General features: G+C 42.8%; 1 protein-coding gene across 1 annotated transcript in view; it reads left to right on the top strand.

Annotated features, from left to right (window-relative positions):
- Positions 1-11912, top strand: part of GABRG1 (gamma-aminobutyric acid type A receptor subunit gamma1) — a 103779-nt gene that overhangs the window by 30305 nt on the left and 61562 nt on the right. The window contains exon 2 of the mRNA XM_006162884.2: positions 2744-2892. Coding sequence (XP_006162946.1) covers positions 2744-2892 — 149 coding nt within the window. The remainder of the gene's footprint in view (positions 1-2743; positions 2893-11912) is intronic.

Genomic DNA, 11912 nt, shown 5'->3' with positions numbered 1-11912 from the left:
CCGATGGCTCAAACTCATGTGTGGCGCGTGTGTGTGTGTGTGTGTGTGTGTGTGTGTGTGTGTGGGGCCAGGATCCTGAGAAGAGAATGGAGGAGAAGAGATTGCTGCGTGGCCATCCCCCCTGGGGGGGGTGATTTCTCACTTTCTGTCTGTCTGTTTCTTTCTGGTGAGTGTACGTGTCCTATAGCAAAAACCTCTAAAAAAAAAAAAAAAGTTGTTCTGTGGGCAGTTTGTAACTCTCTAGAAATACAGACTCACAGTGTTCATACTGAGCTACAATGTCTCTCGGTTAGGAACCGTGGAACTGTCTTCCCGCTTAGTCAGTTTCAGAACCCCAGGCCTGCCATACGAGCCACTGTCCCTTGGTCAACGGAGCAGCTACCATGTTGTTTCCTCATCCATAAAACAGTGGAAGATATTAACAGTGGAAGGAACATGGCCTGTGGGTCCGAGAGTTAGCCCTGACCGTAGCAGGGAGCTTTCTTGAGATTATGTGATATATTCTATTCCCTCAAATTATGTCTTTATTTGAAGGGCCCAAAACCGTTTTGAGAGAGGCTGCACTAAGCCTGTGTGTTAGCCGAGGTGGCGTTAGGAGGAAGGACTGAGGAGGTTTTGGGGCAGAAGTAGAACCGGGGCCTCATCTCTTCCTTTGTTTTCCAAGACACTCGTGGGTATGGAACTGTGCAGAGGCCATCCGGCAGGGTGTGTGATGCTGTGGTAACAAAGCCCTGAAGGTCTCAGTGGCTTACAACCTGAAATACTAATTTTTCACTCAGGCTACACAGCCACTGCAGTCCACTCGCCTTTATTCTGGAAGTGAGTCATAGCACTGCTTCTGCCTGAGTATGGCTGGACTTCCGGCAGGAGACAAGAGAGGCACAGATAACGTCACTGACACTAAACTTTCTACCTGGGTTGTGACATTGTCACTTACATTCCATTAGCCAGTCAAGAGCCACACTGGGATGGAACAGAACAGGAACGCATAATCCCCCTGTGAAGGAGGTCCCAGGCCCAAGCTAGACGTTAGCAGGAGAATAAGAATTCCCGGTAACTAGAGTACTTAAGTAAAATTTGTTAACTAAATAATCTCCAGGAATCCATTCAGGGATAAAAGTTGGTCTGTGGGGACTTGGTAACGCGTGCATTTCTAGAAATACAGGCTCAGAGTCTCCATACTCAGCTGCCATCTCCTCTCCCTTAGGAGCAGCGGTATTGCCCGGAGGGAGAGGAGGAACAGCGAGAGCAATAGTGCACCCCATTGTCTGTCTGTAGTAACTGTAATAGACTGCAGGTGGACGGAGGAAGTCGCTCAGTTTAAAGTTCATTCTTAATTCATGGCATTGATACCCATTATAGATAAAAAAAAGAGAGAGAGAGCGAGCGAGGGATACATTTGCTAAATGTTTAGGCCCAAAGCCAGTGAGCCCTGAGTGGATGGCGAGCAAGACCAGCTGCAGGTGTGGAGGGAAGAGTTGGCTGCCCTGCGGTGGAGACCTCCGCCCTAACACAGATGCGCGGAGCCTGCAGGGTGACTGGATCCCACCTGGGCTGGGGCCGTGTTTGAGCCTGATCACCAGAGCACTAGAGTCACTAAAGAGGTGACTTGTTCGGGCTAGAATTGCCCTGTTCAGATCAACCGTGAGGTACTTGTAAGTAACGAGACCGCGTTTCTTACTTTTGATGAGTTGCACATGAGCAATTGAGGGACTTTTTCTCCCATGACCCAGAAGGAGCCTGAATGGTCTCCTCAGGCCCTCGGGCGTGGCGGGAACCCGCGGCTGGAGAGCCCTCCCGAGTCTCGGTACCGTGATAAACACGTGTGCGCTCTGGCGTGTTTCCAATGGTGCTCGGTGCTTTCATTTATCAGTAAACGCAGGGAGGTTGTTTACTCTCAGGCCTCACTTGCAGCCCTGTGCTCTCCACGGGGTGCACATGTGGAAGGTCACCGCCCTCCCTGCCCTGACCACCAGACCACCTGGAGGAAGTCCTTGCCGTGAGATGCCTGAATTGTTCGGGCTTAAATCGAGAGACCGTGGTCCTGCACCAGACTTTCTCCTTTCCTCTTCCACCCTTTTTGTTCACTCAGCTTTTCTGAATTTTTCTTCTCTACCCATACAATTTGATATGCTTTTATCAGACTATTTTAACTTGTAATTATTAACCTTTTGGTCCTGTTTTTGGGTGTGGTGGTTTGGGCGCCTTCTATTGGGCAAGGAAGCTTGCGTCCTGCAGAAATCAGGAGGCAGCATTTGTGTCTTCAGCCTACTGTCTGCATGCGAGTTCCTGACAGCCGTGGGAGTCGTGGGGGTGGGCAAGCAGCGGTTTATCATTTTGATATTGCATGGTGCATTTCTTGCACTGAATTCTTAGTTTTTTTTTTTTCCTAAGAATTATTTTATTTTACTTTATTTATTTATTTATTTATTTATTTACACCAGAGAGGGACAGAGTGAGAGAGGGAAAGTGAGAAAGCAAGCCACCAGGTCTGGGACTCAAACCATGGTCAACCACGTGAGAGTCCAGCTCTCTTAGCCACCACACCGCTTGCTGGCCCCTGAGTTCTTAGCTTTTGAGCATTATTGTACAGTTCATAGGATGGTGACGTCAGTCCCACTGAATGGAACGCTTTCATAATCCTTTCCCTCTCTTATGTAACTGTAAGACGCCAAGACTAGTTTTTCATATACACTGTTTGCTTAAACTTTCTATTATCCAATTTTTTCTTTGAATTATTTAGTGTCGATAAAGCAGATGATGAAGATGATGAAGATTTGACAGTGAACAAAACCTGGGTCTTGGCACCAAAAATTCATGAAGGAGACATCACACAAATTCTCAACTCGTTGCTTCAAGGCTATGACAACAAGCTGCGTCCAGACATAGGAGGTGAGCTGGCCCTGCCATTCCGGGATGTGGGCGACTGGGAAACGCCGTCACTGATGCTATTCTAATAACTCCCTGTTCTCTGAGAGCCCGATGTATGTCAGAGACCCCGGGGGGCTTGAGGATTCGTTGGCAAGGTTATCGCCTTTGAGCCATTCACAGTCGGATGAGAAGAAAGACACAAACATTTGAGATGTCGTTATTTTACAATTTTTGCAATAGAAGCTGCAGTAGAGTTCTGATAAATCTGCGTGAGAGGGCTGGGAAGTATTTCATAAAAGAGCTAGTATTTGAAAAACAAGGTCGGAGTTCTAATTTTGAGCCAATGCTGTAATTCTTCTTTCTCTTCATTTTCTCTCTCTCTCTCTCCTCTCTCTCTCTCTCCTCTTTCTCTCTCTTGTGCCCTCTAGGAGACAGAGAGAAAAAAATTAAAAGAGGGAGAGGGAGAGGGAGAAGGAGAAAGTCCCTCTGGTGGGGCATAGTCATGATGGAATCCCTTCTACAATCCCTTCTCCATTTCTTCTTCCTGTTGGGATTTGGGGCATGCACACACACAGGCACCAGGCATATTTGTCAAGCCATGTGTGTTAAGATTGGAACCACTGTCAGCCATGTGGGGTCTCATGCCCTTTAACCATTAAGCCCCAGTGCCTGCCCATATCTTGTTTTTATGCCAAAATGATTTTGTCTTGCCTTCATTTTAGAATATTTCCAGTGGATAATGGAACCCCAAACGTTATAAGCATCCCCCTATTTCTCCAGGCTTTAATGGTTTGTGTTAAAGAGTCCCAAGCAACAGTGATGCTGCTATTTTGAAGGGTTGATATGTTTTATCTTTGATGTTAGCATTTTGTCTTTGGTTTTCTCCAGTTTTACAGTAGTGTCTCTAGATCTGTTTTGTTTGGGTGTCTGTTTTCAGTATGAGTTGTGGGAGGGTTTGCAGGGCTTCTTAAGCCTGTGGGTGAGAATCTTCATTGCCTTGTGCATCTCCATGGCCTGGTGATAAGGGCAGCCAGATCCCACGTGGCTAATTGTACAGTTCTAATCCCGGACTCAGTGGCTTAAGAAACACTCCGTGTTGTTTGCTCTGTTGTCTGTGCGTGCATGCCCAAAATCCCAAAGAAGGGGAGACAAAAGAGGTGGGACTGTAGTGTGACCCAGTTCCAGGGGGAGAGGAGGACACTTTCTCTCTTCCTCTCTCTGTCACTCTCATGAATATTTGAACCTGCTAGTAATATATATATATATATATTTATATATTAAAGATTTTTTTTATTCCTTTTGGAAAATTCTTGGCCTCTATTTCTTCAAATACTTTCTCTGTCTCAGTTTCTGTGAAACTCCAGTTATAGAGGTTGTCGAGGTCTCCACCATGGTCATTATGTATGACATGGGCTTTGCTTTTTGTTTTCTTTTGGTTCTTCATTTCTTTGTCTTTCAAGCTGTTCTTTATTCCTGTTCTCTTTCCAGTGCAACAATTCTCACTCATACTTCCCCATGATTTCTAGATCTATTTCAGGTATTGTATTACACTTGCCATCTCTTTGTTTCCTTCTACATAGTAGCCACGGGTATGTAAAGTCTTCATCTCATAATCTAATATCTCAATCTCCTGTGGATCTTTTGAACATTTTTTTTTCATCTACTTTATGTCTCGCTTTAAGGTTATTTGGTTCTGTTTCATGGAATGTGTGTTAATGTTTCATTAAATGCTAGTAAGTATGTAAAACTAATGGAGATTGTAAGTGATGTGATTTCCCTCCAGACAGGATTTGATTTTGTTTGGGTAAAGGTAAATCAATGGAAAAATCACTGTCATTTGGTCAAAACTATTGCAATTCCCTCTGCAAATGTTCCTTTCTTCGAAGACACAGCCATTTGCGATGCCTCAGCTAAAGGCCTTTAGGTTTATACCGAGCCCCTCTTCTGGGTGGCTAAAACGCCTGGGAGTGGCTGAAAGCTCTCCGTGTCATCGCAGATGCTAGGCAGGATTTATACTCAGTTTGTCAGCATCATACAGTACACATTCAGCGAGGAATTGGCAAACGCTTTAGGGGAGGTCGCACACAGAATGTCTAATTCAATTCTTTGTGGTTTTCTCTTTTCCATGGAAGTCCTAGCTGTCTCGACGGATCTTAACTCCAATTTTTGTCTCTCCGGCCCAAGGAGACAGTTGTGGTCTCGGGCCACCGTGTCCTGCTCTGTAGCCTGCTGTGCAGTGACACAGCAAGTACAACAGGGTCAGAATGGCCAAAGAATAATGTGGACTGCACATCATTTCATTTTTATTTTGCCAGGAAACTGCTGCATCAGAGTCCTGTTATCTTAGAAATAAGTGATTCCTCCAACCATCTGAGTATTTCCTTTTTCAATACATTTTATAATTGCTTTCACTGGGACTCTCCATTGGCTACCAATACTCAGAGACGCAGAAGCCTGCACTTCCATCTTACTCATCATTGTCCGGCATATCCTTTGACTGGTTTCTTTCTGGAATGTACGCTCTCTACTAAGGAGAAATCACCATCTCCCTAGTCGCTCCAACAATGCCTGAAACATAACCTGTGTTCACTTAATATTTACTCTTGGCTGAATAGGATCCAGCCGATAAGACCCATTCTTTTTCATGTCATGTGTTGACATGTTGACGGTTGGTTTACTTTGTCCATTTTTTTATATTTATTTCAGATAAAATTACGAATGTTCAAGTGACACACACATCTGTGACACCGCCTCGTTAGTTGAGAGGATGAGACATGCCCTTGATACCTTGCTCATTGCAGCACGCTCAGTCACATCTTCTCTCAGTGCGTCTCAGAGGACATGGAGTCGAGGACTCATTCGCTTAGCTGAGCTCTGGTAGCATTCCTTTCTGTCTCAGATCCCTTAGTACATTTTCCTTTCTCTTTTCTTTCCTTTCTCTTTTCTTTCCTTTCTCTTTTCTTTTCTTTTCTTTTCTTTTCTTTTCTTTTCCTTTCTCTTTTTTTGTCTTTTCTTTTATTTCCTCTGTTCTTTTCTGGCGTTGCCATAGAGCCCAATGCACTTGCTGGAGAGAGGCAGAAAGAGTCACAGAAAGAGGGAAAGTGAGAAATGACCCCACATGCACCGGCGTGATTTCCAAACCGCCGGGTCTTAGACTTGAACCACAGCTGGTCATGTGGGAGTCCAGCACCGTAACCACCACATCACTTTTCTTTTCTGTTGTTCTTTGAAAACTTGTATAACCAACTTATTGAGAACTTTAAAACTTAGTGGGGTACTAATATGAAGGGGTTTTATCTGCTTATCTAGAAATCTGCAACTGCTTCAGGCTGAATATTCTTTATATTCTTTTCTTCTTTCTTAACAACTTTTCAGGTAGATTTTTTTGTCTTTCCAAACAGTTTCAGTTATTTAAATAGTTTAATGTAGTCTAAAACTTTAACATCCGGAGTTAAAGCTATTCCTCTTGGGTCAGCAGTTGTCATGGAGGTTAAAGCAACTGGACCCGTATGATTGACTCTATGGTTTTGAGTCCTGGACCCAGTAGCTTGAAAATCACATTAGGTTTGTGTGTGTGTGTGTGTGTGCGTGTGCCCAAAATCCCCAGAGGAGAATGACAGAAAAGGGATTGCACCATGACCATCCCCCCAAGGGGGTGATTTCTCACTTTCCTTTTGTCTCTCTGTCTCTGTCTCTCTCCACATGCGCTATAGAAAAAAAAAGATGCCATTTCTCTCTGCAAATACAGGGGACATTAGGCAGACCCTGTGTGGCTGCTCTTTTAGTTCATGTCTTTAACTCTTCAAGATGTCTAGTGACAAGGACGTGGGGAAACCCAGGGAGGGATGGTCTATGTGTTTTTACTGGGTATAGACCAACTGTTTCGCTGGTTGCTGCTTCTTTTTGGGGTAACACCAACTGGTCTTTGGTGAACTTTGAGGGGCAAACTATCAATAATGATGCCTTTGTTGGCAGGAAGATGTAAGTGGTCCTTGTTACAGTTCATCGGCATTCTATAGCATCCACTCCCTGGCATGGGGAATTTGCATGCCCTTTAATATCCTCCACCTGCCTCAGCTGCTGCTTCTTCTTCTTCTTCTCGTTCTTCTCCTTCTTCTTTTCTTCTTCTCCTTTTTCACTTATTTACTGACATATCATAGCTGATCTGTGTGGTGCCGTGTGATTGTCGAGTACAAGCATGTAGTGTGTACTGATCTGTCAGGGCGAGGGGTACGACCCTCCTCCCAGCCTCCAGCAGCCCAGAGTGAACATACAGGCCACAGGTGTGCAGCACTCTGGGCTCACATCTTTCGACGTCATTATTCTCCTTGGTATTCATTATATTCACAAGAAAATAAAATACTCTAGATCTGCATACCTACAGATCCTCCATTGATTTTTGTTCTTAAAATTTCACCACTCTTAATGTTCTTCTCTCCAACCAAGTGCCAGGACTGCTGCCTGAAGGGTTTAAGTACCGAAGGAGAGACCAACTTTTCACTCTCCCAAGAAGACATTTCCAATTATTTACATACATATATACATATATATATATATACACGTGCCTGTGTTTATATACATACACACACATATATATCTATACACACGCACACACACACACACACATATATATAAAAAAAATTTGGACTACATTGAACTATTTATATATATATAATATGCATATGTACATATACATGTATATAATACACATATGCACACATACTATATACCTTTCTATATAGTGTACGTGGATATATGTGTGTGTGTCTATATATATATATAGTGTGTCTTAATGTTCTTCTCTCCAACCAAGTGCCAGGACTGCTGCCTGAAGGGTTTAAGTACCGAAGGAGAGACCAACTTTTCACTCTCCCAAGAAGACATTTCCAATTATATACATACATATATACATATATATATATATACACGTGCCTGTGTTTATATACATACACACACATATATATCTATACACACGCACACACACACACACACATATATATAAAAAAAATTTGGACTACATTGAACTATTTATATATATATAATATGCATATGTACATATACATGTATATAATACACATATGCACACATACTATATACCTTTCTATATAGTGTACGTGGATATATGTGTGTGTGTCTATATATATATATAGTGTGTGTGTGTGTGTGTGTGTGTGTATCTACACACATACACCATAATATACATACAAAGGCACTCCAAAGAGTTCATGGAAAAATGAAATTAAAATGTGGAGTTATTTTATGGAAGAAATTTTTGAAATCCATGAATAATTTTTTCGTAAAATTTATTTTCCATAAAACATTTGAACACCTTTTGTATATATGTTAAAAAGAATTATAATTCAATAAATAGAATATGTACATAAACAATTCTATACACATATGTAATACAATAAATTATGTATCTATCATGAACTATAATGGAAAACGTAATCTGTAGTGAAATATTTTGCAATTCCATATGAAAATCCTCAGGCAGAGATATAGCTAGACTAAATGAAGCTGCCTGATGTTTCATTTATATGGAGAATCGCTACGCGTGGGCAACGTGACCCTGTAATAGTGACTCCGAACCATTCGGTGCTCTGGTTACCTAAAATGGACAGCACTTGGTAAGATTCTGAACAACTACCACAGATGCCATCTTCTGTTTTGTGCCATATTGCATTCCTGACGAACTCAGAAATGTTTGACAAACCTAGAAGGACTTTGTGCTCATTCGTAAGCGCAGTTGTCGTCTTCGTTCAGCTCCTAACACACGTTATCGCACACGCCTGAATGCTGGACGGCCATGCAAGTCTCGTTCCATGCCAGACAAGTCTTCCTAGCACGTGGCTGTTCTGTGAATTTCAGGGACTTCACCCAATAAATGCTACGGATAGTCCCAGTTTCTGGGATAACCACAGCACTGACCTGGAAATTTGCCAACAGCCTGCAGGGTCAGCCTCCTCCAGGAGGGCCGCCGCCCGGCAGTGCTTAGCAGAACGTCCGCCATGGTGGGAGACGGTCTGTGCTGCGTGTGAGCCACTGCTGAACGGCTAGTGAGCGCTGAGATCGCTTCTTGTAGCTAAGACACTGTTATTTCATGTCAGTAAAATTAGCTTCTCCTGGAATATAAACAGTGGCATGTCTGTACCGGCCGAGCGTTAGCACAGTTGGGAACATCTTTGTGTCCATAAGTGTATTTCCCTCCATGTGTGCTCACGGACCTGCTTATCCTGGAAGGAGGGACATGGTGGTCATTGAAGTTTCCTTATCATTAAGCTTAGAAAAAAAGTACTCGGACCCAAATATGGCATCTATCTTCGGGTTGAAGATTCCTCCGTCTTTTCTAGGGCTATCAGGACGTATTAATCTGAATTATTTCAAAATCTGTATGTGATTCAGACCATGAGTTTTCTTTGATGGAAAATTTTAAATTTAATCACTTCAATAAATGCTAGCTTTCTGTTACTAGGGCCAAGATTTTATTGTACTGTTGTCAGTCTTACTGACTTTTACTTTATTTTACTAACTTGTCACTCTATTCTCATTAATTAAAAAAACTAACAATTTTCTCATGATTTCTTCCTGTGGGTCATTTTTAAATGTGTTACTTAAAGTTTTAGCATTCGGGGATTTTTCAAGTCATCTTCTTTTGTTGTGGATTTCTCTTTTAACTTTGCTGTTGTCAGAGAATAAGCTTTTCCTAGGGGAGCCCTACAGAAGCATGATACAACAAGGAAAACCAGAAAGATCTATTCCTGCCCTTAAACACGCAGCCCCCATCTCTGGTTGTCCCAGTAAGGTAATTACAGGATGAGGATTCAATTCAGAAATAATCAATCCTTCTTCTTCTCTTAACTGGTAAATCATACCAAATATATAAGAAAGCAAATTACACAAACTTTTTCAGAAACTTAAAAAAGACACATTTCCAATTAATTTACTAAATAAACAATCCTGATTACCGAACTGGATTGTTACATCGCAAGAAAAGAAAGTTATTTACTAAGACCTCTCTTAAAGGTATCAGTAAAATGATCAGTTGGCATCCTAAAGGAAGCAGTTGATTTTTGTGAAGAGACTTCCAGGAAAGCTCCGTCCAGCTTTGAGCGTAGCTTGGTGCAAGTCGCTCTGTCTGTGTGCGAGGGCGAGGTGAGGCGAGGCCCTCCAATCACCATCCACGGGGTGCTGAGTGGGGGCTTGCTTTTTTCCTTGGAATTGGACTGGTACTATTTACAAACACTAATATAATTGTTTCCAAGAGACTATCTTTTAAATTGAAATAAAATTTAGGGTAACCTAATGAAAAGCAATGTCAGGAACCAGCAGTTAGCGTAATGGCTATGTCTCTGGACTCCCACATAGTCGACCGCAGTTCGCGTCCCTTGGCTTGAAACTCACGCCCGGCACGTGTGCGTGCGTGCCCCAGATCCCGAGAGGAGAATGGAGGAGAAGGGATTGCGGTGTGGCCATCCCCTCTGGGGGGTGATTTCTCGCTTTCTGTCTCTCTCTCTCTCTCTGTTTGGAGAGCACACGCGCCCTATAGCAAAAACCTCTCCAAAAAAAAACAAAAAAAAGAAAAAGAAAAAAAAGAAAAGTAATGTCGGGATTAGTGGGGCTGATTATTTTTTAATGCCTATTCTGGGACAATAAGAAAAATCTTACTCTCCAGGATTAGAGTTTTTAATTGTCCTGAATTCATTTTAATATCTAAAAGAGACCCAAAAAAGCTGCATAATCTGCTGAAGATATCTTAGAGAGATTGATGGAGTAGGACATCCAAAAAAGCACGATTAAAGGGCCAGCAGGAGGCATAGTGGTTAAGATGCTGGACTCCCACATGGTCAACCACGGTTTGATTCCCAGACCTTGCAGCTTGAGAATCATGTCAGGTGCAAGTGTGTGTGTGTGTGTGTGCACGCGCATGTGTGTGTGTGCATGTGTGTGTGCATGTGTGTGTGTGTGTCCGAAGTCCCAGGAGAAGAATGGGGGGAGGAGGGATTGTAGAACTGTCATCCTCCCTTTCCCTTCACTTATCTTTCTCTGTTGATTGCACCTGCCCTATGACAAAAACCTGAAAAAGTAAAAGGCATGGTTAAATACATTATCGAGAACATTTTAAAATCCACTTTAGTTGATATTTCTGATTAATAAATCAACTACCCACTCCAGAACTGTCTTCTGTTTTGCCTTAGCTACCTGGAAAGTGAGTGTAGGGACTCTGTTGATCTCACCGCTTTCTTATTTTTTTAAATAGGATATTGAAATGCCTTTTTTAAAAGAATTATTTTATTTAACTTTATTTATTTTATTTATTCTTTTTTTTTTTTAAATTTGACCAGAGAGGAACAGAGTGAGGGAAGTGGGGGGAGTGAGAAAGCAAGCCGTCAGATCCGGGACTCAAACCACAGTTGGCCATATGGGAGTCCAGCGACCTTAACCACCATGCCACCTGCCGGTCCCTTTTTCAGATTTTTATAAATCGATTTCTTTTCCTGTTCTCTGGATTTTCTTTAAGTTGCCCAGAACCCTCTGTCCTTCCTCTATACTAAGTCCTGCTGGGTGTTTATGAACTTATATTCTGGTGAGCTACTTAAAGCAAAGCACTTGGAATCAAAGCACAGAAAGAGGCCTTGCAAAGATAATTCTGAGTCCTCTCTGTCTGCCCTCCCCATGTAAGAATGTAATCTGGTGTGGTCGCGCATGGCTTTCTCACCCACCGCTACGCCGAGAGGACGACATCGTGGATGTCTGTGTGTCCCGATGAATTAAACATCGCCTGCGCCCACTCTAAGACACTGTTTAATGAGCCTGGAAGGACAATGCTCTTTTATTTTCATTTTTTTTCTACCTTTGAATTGAAATGTGACTTTTTCTCCTTCAACATCGCTGCAGTCCTGCATTTGACGAACTTGGGACTGAGACGGGCACAGTTGCTAGGAGAGCACTGACTCAACTTCCAGGAAGCTGTTTTCAGTCCTTCGCGGTGTCACTCCCAGCCTGAGTCAGCCCGGCGATGAGTCACGGCCAAGCACTTA

The sequence above is a fragment of the Tupaia chinensis genome, unplaced genomic scaffold (genome assembly GCF_000334495.1).
Source record: "Tupaia chinensis unplaced genomic scaffold, TupChi_1.0 Scaffold141090_1, whole genome shotgun sequence".
Classification (NCBI taxonomy): Eukaryota; Metazoa; Chordata; class Mammalia; order Scandentia; family Tupaiidae; genus Tupaia; species Tupaia belangeri.
Note: the sequence above shows the minus strand (reverse complement) of the source record. Positions and strands in the feature narration are given on the sequence as shown.